Source organism: Eublepharis macularius, chromosome 11, assembly GCF_028583425.1.
Source record: "Eublepharis macularius isolate TG4126 chromosome 11, MPM_Emac_v1.0, whole genome shotgun sequence".
NCBI classification, from domain to species: Eukaryota; Metazoa; Chordata; class Lepidosauria; order Squamata; family Eublepharidae; genus Eublepharis; species Eublepharis macularius.
In genome coordinates, this window is record NC_072800.1 from 16,545,117 (window position 1) to 16,563,210 (window position 18,094).

General features: G+C 44.0%; 1 protein-coding gene across 1 annotated transcript in view; it reads right to left on the reverse strand.

Annotated features, from left to right (window-relative positions):
• ADCY1 (adenylate cyclase 1) overlaps positions 1-18,094 on the reverse strand; it is a 198,041-nt gene that overhangs the window by 4,735 nt on the left and 175,212 nt on the right. Inside the window, exons 13-17 of the mRNA XM_054991780.1 lie at positions 16,501-16,757; positions 15,265-15,391; positions 11,344-11,460; positions 10,415-10,561; positions 9,240-9,338 (exon numbers count right to left, since the gene is read on the reverse strand). Of these exons, the coding sequence (XP_054847755.1) occupies positions 9,240-9,338; positions 10,415-10,561; positions 11,344-11,460; positions 15,265-15,391; positions 16,501-16,757 (747 nt within the window). The remainder of the gene's footprint in view (positions 1-9,239; positions 9,339-10,414; positions 10,562-11,343; positions 11,461-15,264; positions 15,392-16,500; positions 16,758-18,094) is intronic.

Consider the following 18,094-nt stretch of genomic DNA (forward strand, 5'->3'; position numbering starts at 1 on the left):
ATAGGCTTGACAACCCCTAAGTGTGGCCTGGAGATCTCCTGGAATTATAACTGATCTCCAGGCTACAGAGATCAACTACCTTGGAGAAAATGGCTGATTTTGAAGGTATACTTTATGGCCTTATACGCACCCCCCCCCCCGCCAAGATCCCTCCCCAAACTCCATACTCCCCAGATTCTACCCCCAAATCTCCATGAATTTCCCAGCCTGGAGTTGGCAACCCTTTAGCAGACTACAGTCTGTAAGTATATTACGTTGATCCCCTGTGATCCTTTATGCTGAGAAGAGCCATCCCCCCCCCCCCCACACACACTGCTTAAAAAGTGACATTTGGCTCAAATCTGAGCATCATTTCAAAGTGATAGGAATTTGGCTCAGGAAATAAGGCAAAATCTGTGACAAAGTTTTGCAAAGGGAATGCCCCCCCCCAGCAGTATTTTAAACAGAAGGCACCGCCTGTGTTGAGTTAAGCCCCCACTTCATAATATAAAATACACTTGATTAAAATATTTAGCACCAGGATGTTATTTGCCCTGAGTTACCCAATAACAAGTTGTTTTCAGAATTGTAGTTCAAAGAGCATTTATCCCAGACATAGCTGTACACCTCCGCCCCTATCCTTGGCTGGCTGCCTAAGAACATACCGATATAAAGCCCAAGGCATTAATTCAGCACAGGAATTAGACAAAGGTTGTATCACCAAGGAAATTAAATATAAATACACATTTCTGTAAACTTCCACAAGGAGCAAGGAAAAACCGCACGAGGTAGGCCAAAAGGTTATCAGTTAAATAGCATTTTGCAATCATAAGATTAAGTGGGATGCATTCCAAATGGGTATGAATAGCTAGTTTCGCTGTCACATTACTGGAGGGTTGTGTTGTTTTTGCTTCATTGAATGAGGTTAATAGCCTCAAAGAGTTCATGGACAGTAATTCTGACTCACTGGCTTTCGCCCTCCAAGTCAATGTACTTTTACCAGTGTAATTCATCCAACGTGAGGAGTGCCCCTATTAAGTATGGACATTAATTAAGACTTAAACAAAAACATTCGAATGTGAAAGGGGAGGAGAAACTGTGCACCCTTCTTCCAACTGAGAAGAGATAGCCTCTATGGCTGTTTACAAAGGGTCCTTATGGGGGAAACTGGGCTTAGCAGATGTATGAGAGCAATCCCCCCTCCCAAGTGATGTGCAAGCAAAGACTTCCTGTAGACCCAGGGTTTGCTTTCCCTCATCTTCATCGCCAGCATTGCCAGCGCACATGTGCAGCTTCTGCCCCTGCTAGGTTTGACAGTTTAAGAGGCAAGCAGGGGTCTCATTCTGCACCCCCATTTTTTTGCAAAGATAGGGGTCTTTACTCTGTCCTCCTGCCTTCTCTCTGCTCCCCAGGATATCCACATGTCTGGCACAATTTACTCATCCAGGCATTAGAGGAATTAGCATTCTAATTTTGGACAACGGCCTTACAGTGTCAATCAAAAAATCTGCACAGTAAAGCCAGGTACAGACAAGGGGGTATTTTTCTAAAAACCTGGGGGAAGTCCCACATATACAAAAATAATATAAACTATAACAGTAATACACTTTAGGTTTTTAAAGAAATCTAGTCATAAAAGCAATGTCTGCTTCTTTAGGAAACAAAGGCCACTGACATTTGGATGAATATTTGTCAGAGATGCTTTAGGCTGATCCTGCACTGGGCAGGGGGTTGGCCTAGATGGTCTGTATGGCCCCTTTCAACTCTATGATTCTATGACATCTTGTGAGACTACATTACAAGATCTCAGTGGCCATTTTGGGAGTTGCTAGGCAACTCCTAACTACCATTGCTTAAGGACTCCAGGTCTCTGTTAGAGTCAGTGCACAGGAGGGAGGGAAGTTAAAGCTGCAAGTGGGATGTAATAAAGAAAAGCTGAAGATGGTGGATGCAACCAGAAAAAAGTAGCTGGATAGGTAGGAGAGGAGAAAAAGAGAGAGGCTACTGGTACAGTCAGGAGGAGGCAAAAAGGAAAGCAAGAGGGAGAGAGTGAATGGGAAATTGAGATTCTCCCCCACCTCCGCGCGAATCCGTGGCTGTTATAAATTATTTGTATCTGCATGAGTAATAAGACTAAAGATCCATGAAGATGGAGGGGGTAGGAAAATGGCAGTTGGGCTGAGAAGTCAGTAACGGAGGGTGGAACAATGATCAGGGTCAGGTTTTTAGATAGATTTGCCTAGATTGCTCCTCTCCCAGCATCTCTGCCTGCTGCCACAGATCCTGCCGTGCAGCTTGTCTCAGCACTTCAAGCCACTTCAAGCCACTGCCCTCTTGCTACTGCTCTGCCTCTGCCACTTGCTTTTCTCCATGAGGGAGATGGATTCCCATCTTGCCTGTATCCCCGAGCTCCCAAAGAGTTTTTTAAGCCGCTGCCCACTGCCTTTAAAACCCTGCAGCTTGTCCGGCAAACCCCATCCCCTTGCTTCAGTTTAAGATTCTCTGGATGGACACCACAGTTCTCTGGTCTGACATTGGTTCGCTTGCTGTAGTTTGATTATGTTGGGCTTTTTCGGTTCAGTTTGCACTGGGAGTTGTACTTGCACTGGGACTGGCTTTTGGCCAGGGTTGCCTTTGCTTAAGATTTCTCTTTGCCCGGAAAGCCTTGGAAATGTTTCCCCAAAGGAAACAACGGAGACTGGCTGAGGACACCCTGTTTAGGGCCCCACAGAATTGGACCACAGGGTCCAATCTTCCTGAAAACTGGGGGGGGGGGGGGGTTGTCATCTTTAGTAGACAGAAAGGAGTAGTTTCTCTACAAATTTGGTGCAATTTGGTTGAAACCCCCCCCCCCCCCCCGTTAGTTTTCTTCATTCGGAATAATGCCAGATAAATTGGGGATTCTCTAACCTTACCGAACTGGATTAGAGAATCTGACCCAGATTTCAGGGATACTGAATTTTTATGTTGTCCCTGATACCAAGATTCAAATTGAATCAATTTTGGTTTTGGTGCACACCCCTAGACAACAACAGCAGCTACCATACCATATACCTAGGAAAGCAGAAGGGACAAGAGCAGCAACATACAACATGCTTGGTGCAGCGTAAAAACTTTCTAATTAGTCTGTAATCTTTTGACTTTTTGTATAGAGTAACCTAAAAAAAAATGAGGAACAAAATTTCTCAGAAGGCCAAGTTGCATTGGGAAAGGCCGTTGTTACTCCCAGATGGTCTCTCAGTATGGGAGGAGTGTTTTATTCCTGTCTGGTGATAACTGAAGTGCATGGTTAAACTCTAACAAGAAATTGATCAAATATCCAGGGCTGAGGAGCTTGATCTGCCTGTATGTATCTGAATCTCAGCGTGAAGGGTCCTTTTCGCACTTACGGTTTAAACCACCATTTATGAGCATTCACCTCGATCACAGTGGCTTCAGTATGGCACCCCCATGTTCCACACTGTCTGAGGCAGTTTTGATTTGGGGTCTTGTTTTTCATTTTAGACTGGCTTTGAAGCCTTGGTCCGGTTTTGGGCTTTTGGGGCTTTGCAATTCACGTCACACGTTTTTAAAACTTTAACTTCTAGGGGAAAACGTACCACTCTCATTTATTTTTTTTAAAAGCCAAGCCAGGAAAGGGTTAAAATGCTGGTGCTTCTTTCCCTCGCTGTCCCTTTGATTTGCAAATGGCTGTGCAACCCCCCCCCCTTTTTTTCCATTGGCAGAAGACAGGACACCCAGGAGGGAAGGAAAAGCAGCCATATAACCCTTACCTGGCTTTTAAAGCCAGGAGAACTAAGGAGTAACATTACAACATCTTACTAGCTTTGAAAAAAAAAATAAAAGAGTGTGCTCATACTGAGGGAGGAAGGGGAAAGCAGCCATTTAACCCTTTCCTGGCTTTTAAAGCCAGGAGGGAATAAACAGCAAGGTTAGGAATCATTCCTGGCTTTGGAAAAAAAATAAAGAGAGTGAGTGCATACCCGGGAGGAAGGGCACCAACGGAGAAGCAGCCTTATGACCCTTACCTCACTTTACTGATAAAAATGGTGGAAAAGTTCAGAGAGCTGAGGAGGATGGAAGGGGTTAATTCTGCACAGACCAATCAGCTCCCGGGGAAAAGGAGAAGGGGGAGAAGAGAATCAGAAAGGGAGTATAGAGTAGAGATGGGCATGAATCGAATTACGACCCAAAAAACCACACAAACCAGGCTGGTTCGTGGTTCGTGAACCAGTGGTTCAGGGAAGCTTGTTTCCACAAACTTCCACGAACTGGTCTACTGGTTTGTTTGGGTTGTATTAAAGGGGCAGTTTAAATGGCCATTTCCCCAGGGAAATGACCATATAAATTTTTCCTACCGCTTGCAAGCAGCAGGTCCCTTTAAACTATCAGCTGGCAGGCGGCAGAGGGGATCCCCCAAAAATGGCCTTCCCACCCCTCAAATGGCTGCCACTGCCCCTCAAATGGCCGTTTTGGCCTCCTCTGCCATCCTGCGAGCCCATGCAGCAGCAGAGGAAGCCAAAAATGGCCTTCCCACCCCTCAAATGGCTGCCACTGCCCCTCAAATGGCCGTTTTGGCCTCCTCTGCCATCCTGCGAGCCCATGCAGCAGCAGAGGAAGCCAAAAATGACCTTCCCACCCCTCAAATGACCGCTGCGGATCTCCCCCTGCCGCCTGCTAGTTTAAAGGGACTTGCCGCTTGCAAGGCAGGAAAGGGCTGCTAAGCGGCCGGAAAGGGGCATTTAAACCGTATGATCCACGAACTGGTTCGTAAACTTGTCCCAGTTCGTGCCAGTTCCTGGTTCATGAAAAACCACAAACCACGAACCTCATGGTTCGTTTTTTTGGTGTGGTTCGTGCCCACCTCTAGTAGAGAGTTCACATTAATCGTGCCAGCTGCGACTTGGTAGCAGCTTCAAAATGAAGGGGAAAAAGGGGGAAAAGTTCAACCCCAAATAAACTGTCAAATGCCCCTTTCCCTGCCGCTGCTAAGCAGCCAGAAAGGGGCATTTAAACCCCATGAAGCATGAACTGGTTCATAAACTTGCCCCAGTTTGTGCCAGTTCATGGTTCCTAGTTCATGAAAACCCATGAACCATGAACCTCATGGTTCGGTTTTTTTGTGGTTCGTGCCCATCTCTAGTATAGAGTTCATATTAACCATGCCAGCTGTGACTTGGCAGCAGCTTCAAAATGAAGGGGAAAAGGGGGGGGAACTCAACCCCAAATAGTGCATGAAATAGGAGGGTCATGCTAACTGTACAGAAGTGTTACAAAAGTACACATATTTATAATATATGTACACATGAATATCAATTAAAAAATCAAATTAAAAAATTAAAAAGCCCAAAGTCTGATTATCAGACTGCATAACAAATACATACAATATTATAATATTTCATACACAATGACGGATTACCCAATGACCAATAACAAATACGTTCAAATTTATAATATCTCATAGACAATGGACGGACTATCAAAAAACAGATGGACTAAACGAGTTTCGGCCCCTAAAGGCCTTCCTCAGTGGTCAATGTAATATTATGCAAAAACACACATCCAGGAATATAATATACCAATAGTAATTATAAAAATTAAGAACCAGGTGTTGCTGTCTGCAACTTAAATGATGTGTGGTTACTGAAGGTTTTTATATAAAACCATGGATAGACCCTTATGGTCATGTCACATCCAGTGACAGTGGATACTTTACACCAGAATAACATTGAGCAGAACAGTCTGATGTGCAGCTGAAGTTATCATGAGACTATATTATATTTTTTGCATAACATTACATTGACCACTGAGGAAGGCCTTTAGGGCCTGAAACGCATTTGGTCCATCTGTTTTTTGATAGTCCATCCATTGTCTATGAGATATTATAGATCTGAATGTATTTGTTAGTCATTGGGTAATCCATCAGTGGCTTCAAAATAATATCGTGGTATGTCTGCAGGGGGAAAAATCGGGGATACCACGGACAAACATCGGTACTGCGTCCCATGACTACCTTGCGAGTGTGAATCTCCTGCAAACATGGGAAGCAGAACAGATACTGAAATGCTTTAAAGTCTAAGTGTGAAAAGGGCTATACAGAGAAGCTTTTTATTATAGTTCCTGATTCTGTTCTTAAAATGGAAGTATTCCTAGAGGAGGTATGATGGTTAACACCTGGTTGTCGCCACTTCTGTTGTATACTGTGACTGAACAGTTTGGGCTGCCACTGATTTTATTTGTGGGGCAGCCCTGAATATGATGGCGGTAGTAGGAGAAATTGCTGTGGGGAAACCTCTCTGGTAAAAGGCTCCTGGACTGAATGCTGTCCTATTACCTTTGCACCCTGGCCTCTACTTTCCTTCTGTTTAACCCTCAGCTGCAACAATATCAATAACAAGGGTGGGGGACACACACAAAAGCTTTTTGTTAACTGGATGGTATCAGGTAGCTTTGTGTTCCCTAAAGGGCTTTTATTTATGAACCTAATAATGTGGTACTGGATAGCGAGATGATTAGAAACCCCTTTCCCAGTTATTTTGACTTGCACATAGGATTGAACAGAACAACCACCAAAGATTTATTTACAGAGAAGAGACTGTAGAAAAAGTTAAAGATTTAGCATGGCGAAAACTATAACAACTAACGTACAACTGGCTCACACTCCACTTGCCAGAAGTTATGTTTTCCCCCTCACTGGGAGTTAAACTTGTTGAACCTGAGCCTAAGATGAAAACAGAGATGTTGAGGGGAAAAATTAATGCTTTAGTTCCATACAGGGCTCCTCAGCATTTAGGGTTGATTTGTAACCTCTTTACCATAGCCGACAGGCTTCTATTTGAGAGCTACACGGCTCTTTTAAACTATCTGAGAACCTGGCCTCAGTACCAGAAAAGTTAGATTTGGGATGGTCCCTTTACAGGATGCTTGTTTTAATTCCTTAAAACAAGATTCCTACCCTGCCCAGACCCCAAAATCCTAACTATAAATCCCAAAGTAAAAAGCCTTACTCAGCTTATGCCCTTATCCAAGACTGCAATATCCCTGTCCGAAGGAAAATGTATCCTTCCTCCCCCTCCTTTTTAAACTGAGGGGACTCACTCCCTACCAACTATGGAAATTTCAGGGGTTCTGAATATTGCCTGGCAATGTTTCTGAAGTTTGCATGAGTACAGAATCCCCAAGATTGGTTAGAACCATGGAGAATAGGCAGAACTCTGGGGGTTGATTGCCACGGGCAGATATCCAGTTCAGGAACCTTCAAGCCTCTCTACAGGTCACTGTTAAATGTATGTCTAAGAGATTTTTTTTAAGTATAATGTAAAGTATGAATGTGACAAATATTCAAAAATGTGTATCATAGAAGTTCATTATCAGGAAGCTGTAAACAGTTGTGCTTTTGTACTGAGTGCCAGGGCTCACAGCCGCTGGGCAGGGTGCCAGACAGACTGGTTCTGACATCAGAGGGGTGCCAGGGATGCTGCAGGACCCTGCTCTGTGGAAGGAGGGGCGGTATACCTCACCCAGACTCCCTCTCAATCCACTCACCAGCCTGCTCAATCTGTGCCACTCACCCTCTGTGATCTCCTCCTCCTCCTCCTCCTCCTCCTCCTCCTCCTCCTCCTCCTCCTCCTCCTCCTCCTCCTCCTCCTCCTCCTCCTCCTCCTCCTCCTCCTCCTCCTCCTCCTCCTCCTCCTCCTCCTCCTCCTCCTCCTCCTCCTCCAACAACTCTCCTCCACTCCCACACTCCTACTCAACCCACCACCCCAGTGCTCTTCCGAGCCATCCTTTATAGGGCTTCCTTTCTCTGCCCCGCCCCTCTTCCAGGCTCTTTCCCCCTCCTGACGCGGCCCAGCTGTGCCTGCCCTCAGGTGTTTCCCTTCCATTACTAATCTCCCCTAGGCTTCCTTGCCTTTCTGGCAGGGTGTGGTTAAATGCAAACAATCCCCAGCTGAAATTTCCCCGGCCTTGCTCCTGAGGAGCTGTCCCGGCCAGCCTCTGGGTTGCCTGCCTGTTGATGCTGGGTATGGCTGTCCTTCCCTGGCTGGCTTTCCCTTCTGGTTCTTCCCCTCCCTTCTTGGATGCTGGCTGTGCTGTCTTCGCTGGAGCCCCTCGACTCTCTGCCTCGACTGCTGAGGTGCTGCGCCTGTTCCACCCTGGCACACCCTCTGTCAAGGCAGCTGGGCAGTTGACTCCCGGGGGTCTCCCGTCCTTTCTCCAGGTAAGTCTGGGGGCTGGGCTGTTGACCCTGGACACTGAGTGCCATTCTGAGCAGAGTTACACCCTTTTAAGGCCACTGAAGCTTAGAAGAGTATAATTGTGCTTAGGATGACCCTGTTATCCAGTGCAGAGTGTGAAACAAGTCTGACATTTGGGTACACTCTTGTTGCAATGTACTGCCTTGTCCCCATTTCTGAGGTACAAAGAAACACTGGAACTGGGGAGAGGGAAGTGGTAGAACAGTAGACTTATGCCAATCTGGTCTTCTGTGCTTGTGCTCATGTTCTATACAAATGGCAGAGCTTTAGGGTGGGGGTCGTACTTGTCCCAGGCCATGGAGAACCTCAAAGTAACGAGTCTTAGGGCTCTTGCCTACTAGGACTTGCTCACTATTCTACTTAAATCCATGACAATCCACTTGTGAAAATGTGGTCTGAGTAGTATCAGGCACTCAAAAAAGAAACAAACTCCATCCACGTTGGCAGGGATCACAAAGATCAATCGACCGGTACGATTTTTGATCATGTAGCTGAGCTGCCTAGTTGTGTTCCATCATTTTTAACACTGTAATACACAACTGACACCAGACCCTACTTAAAATAATGAAAATGGTGCATCTGTACTCTTATAGACACTCTCTAGTAGACACATCATGCAAAAGAATAAGGCTTTTTCACAAGGGACATTAAGAATGCGTTTTCATCTCTAAGGCACCACTTCTGTCTGTGCTGTACAGGGCCAGTATACATCTTAATACCAAATGTTGGGGACAAAGAACAGGTGAACGCTTTTCCTTCACATGCAGCTGTGGAAACGGAATGCTGGACTAGATGGAACCTTGGTCTGATCCAGCCAGGCTCTTCTTATCTTGTGTTTTGCTAGCAATATAGAAAGTGAATGACAGTAATTTTAATGCAGAATGGATGTTCTTATCAGGATGGCATTTATTTTCAATTTACAAGCATGGAGATTCTAATAGCATTCTTAGCATCATATGTCAAAATGCCCTGGAAAGAGACATTCCAAACAGAAGACAATTGTACCTTGGTGCCAGTAGTTGGCACAAGCCCCACTGCTGCCATATACGTGCTGCCAATAGTCTTGATTTTTTCAATATCTTTATAATATTCTTTGTCCATAAGCTTTGTTTAAAACATAAAACTGTTAAACATTACATAATATTTTAGACAAGAAAGAATAGTTACATGCATGCTTATTATATTAACTTTTTTCTTAATGACAGTCCATTTTTGGTTTTGCCGATATGCACCTACAGCGCTTCAGTGAACATGGAAGGAGGTATTTTGTTTTGGTGCAATAGGGTCTGCAAAAGCCACGTTCAGCCTGGCACGACTACACTGGAAAAGGTTATTATTGCACTATTATTCTCACCTACCTCTGGGTATAAGCAATAAAGCGGAAGCTATTTAACAAACTGCAAAGAAGAATCCCTGCCCTCTTATCCTATATAAAGCTTCCTTTCTTCATTATCACAGTTTTGCATAAGCTAAGGCTCTAGGATCATTTGAAGAAGGACAGAGAGTGGGGGAAATTATGGACCAAATATGACGTTGTCGTTGAAGAAACATTGAGAAAAGTCTGGAATCCAAAACAACGGAGGACCACACCATGGGGTATGACATGGTCCCCTTCTGATCAGGCCAAATAATGAATCAGTGGGTAGGCTTAACTGGTGGAAATAAAACCCTTTAGGTTGAATGTCTGTTCAATCACAAAATGAGACTATACAATTAATTCTCATAGAGTAGCCAATAACCAAGGCCGTTTTCACACTGCTTACCTTCTCTTGGAATGACCCGGAACATCGCACAAAAAACGCGGAAGATTGCATTTTCTCGCACGAGATTTGCGTGACATCGCGCAAATCTCACGCAAGAAAACGCGATCTTCCGCATTTTTTGCACAATGTTCCAGGTCATTCCGGGAGAAGGTAAGCAGTGTGAAAACGGCCCAAACCAATTTTAGCCTGCTGCAGGATAAATTAAATCTTCCCAGAACCGGTAAATTCTCAATTTGCTGCCCGGGTTATTCAGTGACACCAGTTCAGTTGGAATGAACCATGAGGGGGGTGGGGTGGGGGGGTCATAATGTTAGAACGCTCTTAAGACCAAAGACTGCTACCTTATCAAAATTCTGATGACTTTACCGAAAGGTTCTTGAAATGGGCAGAATTAGTAACAGAAACCTTGGCTCTTACCTCGTCGAAATCTGCAATGATTTCATTTAACAGGCGCAAACACTCCACTCCCATATTGTTTCCATCCAGCTCAATGTAAAAATCGTTGAAATTTGGAATGGAAGCAAACATCACTCCCACTTGTGAATACGACTGGTAATACAGGTCCTGAAATGGTTGGATTACATTTTGTGTTAAGATAAGAAAACTCAGTCCAAGCAAGCAAGCAAACAAAACCCCCGTAAAATGATCAAGAAAACGTTCCACATTTATTTCATTCTTTATAATAGCGCTGAGAAAGTCATGAAATGTACAAAGGGAACTGTGGATATGGTTTACCGGGACGCTCTGCTCCCTCATCTTCCTACCACGATGATCTCAGGGGTAGAAGGATCAACCTACCAAGTTTTTAAAAGGGTGAATCTAGTCTACCTAGTTATTATCTTAGCATCTCATTTAGTATAGTCAGCCTTTTAATTGTGATAAAACAATGGAAAATAATAGAAATATTTAGTTATCTTTCTAATTTTAATGAAATGGTCACACATATGCACATTTAAGACTTATTGACTCTGCACATATTTCTACTTGTTTTGAGCTGGTAGCGCTTTGTACGAGTCTGCATTAGGATACATCACTAGTGGCGGCCTCAGTTAGAATTCTTCTCCAGTCTGTATTTTCTACTATTACTTTTAAATTATTATTATAATTTTATTGATGTCAGCCATTCCCCATCTCACAAGGTAGGCTAGACTGAAATGGTGATTTGCCCAAAGCCATGGCTGACTCTGCAAGAGCCATGGCTGACTGGTGATCGAATCCAACCCTTGACCCAGCCTTTCATCTAAGCAAGTTCTGAGTTCCAAATCGATGTATAAATAAGAATCCGAACATTCATGGGCTGACTTCTAAAACTAGGCCTTGTCTATGAGCTGAGTTGTCTTGCTCACCATGTTCCTTGGGTTAGACATGAGAAAATGTTGCGCAACATGTGCTGGCAACAGATTAAAGAGAATTCTCTTGTTGTCCAGTTTCACTCTTTCCATATCATCTCTCTCTTCTTCTGCCTATGAAAAAGAGAGAGTTTTTTAAAAAACAATAAAGAAATTAAATTCAAACATTTCATCAAATTGTCATACCATTTCACACGACGAGGCCTGGACTAAACATTGTAATTGTGTTAAACTCCTAAAAATGATCTACATAGCATGGCAAAATCCTAATATACAAATTAAACAAAAGTTAACAGATCAAGGCCGTTTCTACACAACTTACCGGCCTCCGGAACGTCGTGCAAAACACATGGAAGATAGCGTCTTCTCGTGCGAAATCGCACCAGGAAGACACTATCATCTGGGAGTTTTGCATGACATCATATTTTCCTGGCGCGATTTTGCGCGAGGAGATGCTATCTTCTGCGTGTTTTGCACAATGTTCCAGAGGCCGGTAAGTTGTGTGGTAAACAGCCCAAATTTCTGATTGCAAGGCCTACGTCAAGCTACTAAAATCATGAAATAGATCAGTGTGAAAGAGGCTTTGGAATACACTCGACTGGCAATGGAGGGGATAACTTTTAAGCGACTCTAGTGAAAAAAAATATGACTTAATCCTCCAGGAAATTAGTACCCTTGAAATTTGAACTACCTGTAATTAAGAGCATTAAGAGCAGAGACATTAAGAGCAACATTAAGAGCAGAGATCAACCATTTATTAAGAAGGCTTTCTTTTTTAAAAAGTTAAAATTTGACACTTACATAGCATCTTTGATTACCAGATTGGGTGATGACCAGAAGATTTTATCAGTATGTGAACATAATATGTCCGTGTGCTGAAGTTTAAAGCCTCAAGGAGCCATATGTCACTACCACTAACTTCCACGCTAGCAGTAAAGCTGTGGGGATTAAGGGGCAGGGGACTAGAAATGGATGATGGAAGAAATAGCATCCTATGGCCATCAACACCCTAACTTTTAGTTCTGTAGCTGCCTCCTCTCATCTCATGTCCCTATAAGGTACCAACCATCAACTCCTTATGCGCCAACCTTTACCATTTCCTTCTCTACCTTTCCCGTTTTGTTTTTTTTAATGAGGGGAGGTATAATTTCACAAAAACAGCCACCTTAGTTTTACAAAGAGCCTTTGTCACTAAAAGTAGGCTTTTTACAACCTCTTGCTTATCGACTCACATCAAAATATGATTATTTTTACAGGTTTTTTTTTTACAGTTTTTAAGGCGTACAGAAGAAGTGCTGGTAATAACTGATTCCAGAAAGATTTATGTTGGCCCTGTAATTTCCAAGTTTTCAGTACCTGCTGCAATTGAGACGGAAATTCCTAGGTAGCATCAGAAGAAGAACAGCATATTACTGAAACAGGGTTAGATGAAGATAGCTCGGATTCTGCAATTAATTTCTGCTAACGGGGTGGGGGGGGGATGATCTTTGCCAATCCCCCCCTTCCACTGCAGATGTCTAGCTCCCACTCATGCTGTTCCTGAGAGCCCCTGCAAAATTTTGTTGGTCTGTAAGATGCTTCTGGACTCAAATATTGTTCTGCTGCTACAGACTAACACAGCTACAAACGTGAAACAATTGTGTAATGTGAACCTTCAGTGAATATTAAAGAAAACAGGCAACCTTTCTGTGTGCATAAGGAGTCATGTAGGTGCATTGCAATGCTCAGTTCTACCTTCTTTATCTACCTAGTAATATGTCTAAAACTGTAAACCGGGCTTAGTACCGCTGTATCAATGCACATAACCTCAAGAGGGCACTAAAGCCACAAAGATGAAAGAAGAACAAACCAGTCTGTCTCATATAGATCCAGAGGAGTTAGAGGTGTTAGTCTGTAGCAGCAAAAATAGAAGAGTCCAGTAGCCCCTTAAAGACTAACCAACTTTACTGTAGCATAATCTTTCGAGAATCACAGTTCTCTTCTTCAGATGCATCAGTCTGTCACAGACACATCCTCAATCCGGAGATGTGGAATAAGGTGTCATCCGTTTGTTGATGATTCTCCTTTTTCCGTACAATTCTAGGGAGGTAGTAAAAGAGCTAAACAAGTATCTGGGGGAGGGGGGTAATGAAGGACCAGAAGAGGGGTAACAAATTGAAATTTAATCTAGGTAATGTGGAAATGCTATCAACTGGGCCTAAAGCTGACATCGGAATAAATAAGTAGGTGGATCTTGATGGGGTTTTATTCCTCCAGAAAGTCCAGATACTCAACTTAGGGATACTTCTGGATAAACAAGTATCAGAGGTAGCTAGGAGTAATTTATCAGCTTTGGCTGATGTGACAACTGTGGCCATTCCAAGCTGTTCCGGCCACTGTCATACATGCTTTGGTGATATTCATCTCGGACTACTGGGTGGGGCTGCTGTTGAAGACAGTTGGAAATTTCCACTAGTGCACAACATGGTAGCCAGGCTGGTAACAGGTTGTCCTTTGCGATGAATATGCACAAATAATTCCACATGAGCTAGACAGGCTCCTGATTTGTTTCAGCTGAAATTGCTGGGCCTTAAACATCTCAGGTCTGCTGTACCCAAGAACCATCTCCACATGTACCAACCAGACTATTCTGGTGGTCCCTGCTGAGATGACCTATCAGAAATGCTGTTGGGAGAGTACTGTGCAAGGGCCCCTTTGGCTGCCACTGCCCCAAGACTACAGCAGCCCCTCTCTAAGAGCCATGATTTGCATCGCTGTTGCAGACCTTTCAGTATCACCTGAAAATCCATTTGTATTGGAAGGTCTTTCAGGGAATTATTCTACCTGGGATTTTAATGATATGGTATACTGGCTAGAGTGACCGAATATGGTCTGGGAGGCCCAGCTTCAAATCCCCGCTCTGCCATGGAAGCTTCTTGGGTGATCTTGGGCCAGTCACACATTCTTGGCCTAACCCCTCACAGGGGTTATTTTGAGGATTAATTGGAGGAGAGGAGAACCATGGAAGCCATTTTGAGTTCCCATTCAGGTAGAAAGGCGGGGTATAAATGAAATAAAATAAATAAAAATAGCGATTCTTAAATGGGCTGAATCCACATTACCTCTGCGCGTCCTGGTGTTGCACTAAATGTTCGCTAAACACCCGGAAGTATAGCGTCTTTCTAGAGCGATTCAGAAATCGTGCTTGAAAGACGCTATACTTCCGGGTGTTTAGCGAACATTTAGTGCAACACTGGGACGCGCGGAGGTAATGTGGATTCAGCCATGGTAATGTTGGTTTTAGTGATTGATTATTCCAACCCCCTACTCTCAGACTTATCTGCATGCTCAGCAACCAAAGACTTTGTACCTTAAGGAAGCAGAGACAAAACTCTATTAGGTTTCATGGGCTAAGGACCAAAGGGTCAAGAATAAATGTGGCCATATTGAGGTGTGCTACCACTAGCACAGCTTTGTTTGGGAATGCCACAGTGATAGCGCAGGAGGAAAGGGAGCAGGGGTACCTTCTTCAGAGTTTGGGACAAACAAGAATCCCTCTGCTAATTCTGTAGGAACTCACGCATTTCCACTCCAACTTTCCACACGTGGTCCAACCATCTTGCCAGCATGGCTACAGGGACAAGATGCAGTTGAATAAGATTGAAGGGAAGAGGGGGAGGGATGGCAGCTAGAGGGAAGGGTGCAGGTGAGGCAGCAGAGAGTGGTGGGGATAGCAAGGCATGGAAGGAGAGAGGAAGTGCAAGAGGAAGAGGCGGGACAAAGCTACCTAGGAGGGGAAGCTGGGAATTCCCATCGAGTGGTGATCATCACATTAGTTTAAAGATTTTCCTCCTGAGACTTGTATATAACAAGGCAACAGAAAAGAGAGACCCAACATTCCATTTGGAAGCAAGAGAGGGAAAGAAAAGGGTGCCTTGCCTGCACAGCCCAGAGGTAGTCCAGACGTAGCTTCAAATCCACCTGCCTAGAATGAAGTGCTAAAGCGCAGGAAAACAGCAAGATGGCTAATATGGGTTCATAGCCACGTATATAAAAGGAGCCACCCCTTAAAAAAAAAACACAAAGAAAGGGAAACGGTAAACATTCATATTTTATCCAATGCAGTCCACAAAAAGTGTATGCAAATCAGAGTTCTGAAATAATTGAGATTCAAGACTTGCTTTGTGGCTGACTAATGGGGCAGAATCCCCTAGAGGAATGGCATGTACAACACAACTCTGTTGGCAGCCAACAGAGAAGGTGACAATGGTGCTTTCTGGGTCTTTAAAAGGGATGAGAGAGCTACCTCCACCTCTCCCGACTCCTCTTGCCTCTCCACTGCCATTTTTCGTTTCTGCCAGGACAGGCAGAATAGAATGATGAAAGAAAAGGGGGGAATCTCCAAAAATGGTTGCAGTAACTAGTACTGGTTGAAGACCAGGTATACAAGGCCATTTTAGTATGATTATATACAGCACCATCAGTACAATAGCGCTTCTTATAATTAAGACAAAGAACAGACAGCTCCCTGTCCTAGAAAGGCAGTAGGGAAGACCAAGTGGGAGAGAAAAGGATGGGAGAGACAAGTGTAATGAGAGATGAATGCATGCTAATTAGAGGTGGGCACAAACTGAAATATGAACCAGGCCGTTTTTTGGTTCGCGAACCAGCAGTTCATCGGAGGGCATTTCTGACAAACAGCAACGATTTTTTTGGTCCAGTTAGTTTGGTTCGTTTTTCGGTTCGTCACTGCAGACAGCCTGATGCTGATCAATCAGTTTCCTAGGCAATGGGGGGATGGGCTTTCTGCAGACCTTCTGCTGCCCCGGAAGTGATGTATTCATGAACCAAATGAACTGATTTGCGAACTGGGCAACTTCATACTGTTTTGTAGTTTGTGAAATGCTACAAACCACGAACTGCAATGAACCTCCGTTTTTCTGGTTTGTGCCCATCTCTAGTGCTAATGTATTGACACAGACATAGACTTTGTTTTGCTGTGGAGGAGGACTAAGGGATTAAAGGATGCATCTTCCAATAAAACGCAATAATGATTTGCCTTGGTTATGCAAATCCCTCCTCCAAACTAGAATCCCTACTCTGTCTTCTTGAAAGGGTAGGGATAAAATATGGAAACCACTGCTAATCTCTTCTTGGAATACTCAGGGCACTTACCCTACTGCTTTTCGGTATCCGCTGAGTTCCAAAATGACTATGTACAAAATTGTAACAAAAAGCAGGAGGATCATTTTTGGCAAGGAAGATACGCGTAAAAATATTGCCAGAGTCAGAGTCCCCACAACACAAGAGAGGAATGCATAATGGGCCGCATCGCACGGAAGTTCGCTCATTGTCTCATTCGTCCCGCCAGGAGAAATGATAACTATGGAACTGCTGGAATTAGAACTCCAGACCCAAGGCATACAGCCCACCTGGAAGAAAATGGGAAGCAGAGAGGTGAATGCAAAAAACCATCTACGGTTACTAGCAAAATAAGTTAGACAGGCTGAGTTTGCACATGGACTGAAGAATACAGCATTACGGGGTGACTGTTTGTGTCAATGAAACTTTCACCGATCAAAACCAGAGCGAGAATTTTTATACAATCTCGACTCCTCAAACACTGTGCTTTTGAATGACAGCGATTCACATGAGACATTTTCAGACATTATGACTGCGTGCACTGGGAGCCTACCAATTTTTCTGATATGCATGGTTGCCATGTTGTGTGAAAAGGGCGCCATGCACATTTAATATGCGTGTTCAGTTCCAGGATGCACAAACTGACCTCTGGATTTCCCAGTGTTTGTGTTCATGCACGAGCATTGCCAACACATGTATTGCCCCTGGTTCACACAACATGGAGACTGCACAAATCAGGAGGATTGCGGGTAATGTGTAATCTGGAAATGCACGGTTTGTAGGCTTCCAGTACACTTGATTGTGAAGTCTGAAAAAGGCTACTTTGGGCTGGAAATCAAAATATGTTGCGTAATCAATCACAGAGACATGCACATGTCTGAACTGGAGGAACTGCTGCATGTATAAACTGGTTCCATGCTGCACTGCAGTCAGAAGTAACATGTAGAACAATTCAGCTCTTTGGGCCCTTCCAAGAACCTGGGCTTTTAAGGTCCAGAAATCAACATATATTGTAGTTGACTATTTAAAACTACTATACACAATGTGATTCAATCAGAGTTCATAAATATGCTCACCAGGGGTCATTTCGTAGAAAAAGAGATGGAGGAACTCATTAGCATAACTCATTAGCATATCTCATTAGCATATGCCACGCCTCTTGCCATCGCTGGAAGTGTGTCAGTAAAACTGATTTGCATATGCCACACCCCCTGACATCACCTATCCTGGCTGTTTTGGACCCAATCCTGGCCATTCAGAGCCGAAATTGGGCCCAAAATGGCAAAAAGGGGCTGAAAATGGCTGAAAAGGGGCCAAAAATGGTCAGGATCGGGCTGCTGATGAGCGGGAGAGTGATCCACCACCCGTCAGAGGCCCAATCCAGGCCAAACCGGGCCCAAAATGGCCAAGAGTCAGGCAGGCAGAGATACCTGACATGTGACCTCTTTAGGGAACTGCTGGAACTGCGTTCCTATGCGTTCCCCCTAGAAATGTGCCCTGATGCTCACTGACCTAAACAAGTGCATCTATCCAAAGCTTTATGTATTTATTTGTTACGACATTTATAACCCACTTTCTTCCCCAAGGGGACCCAAAGCAGCTTACAACAAAGTTGTTCCTTCTTCCA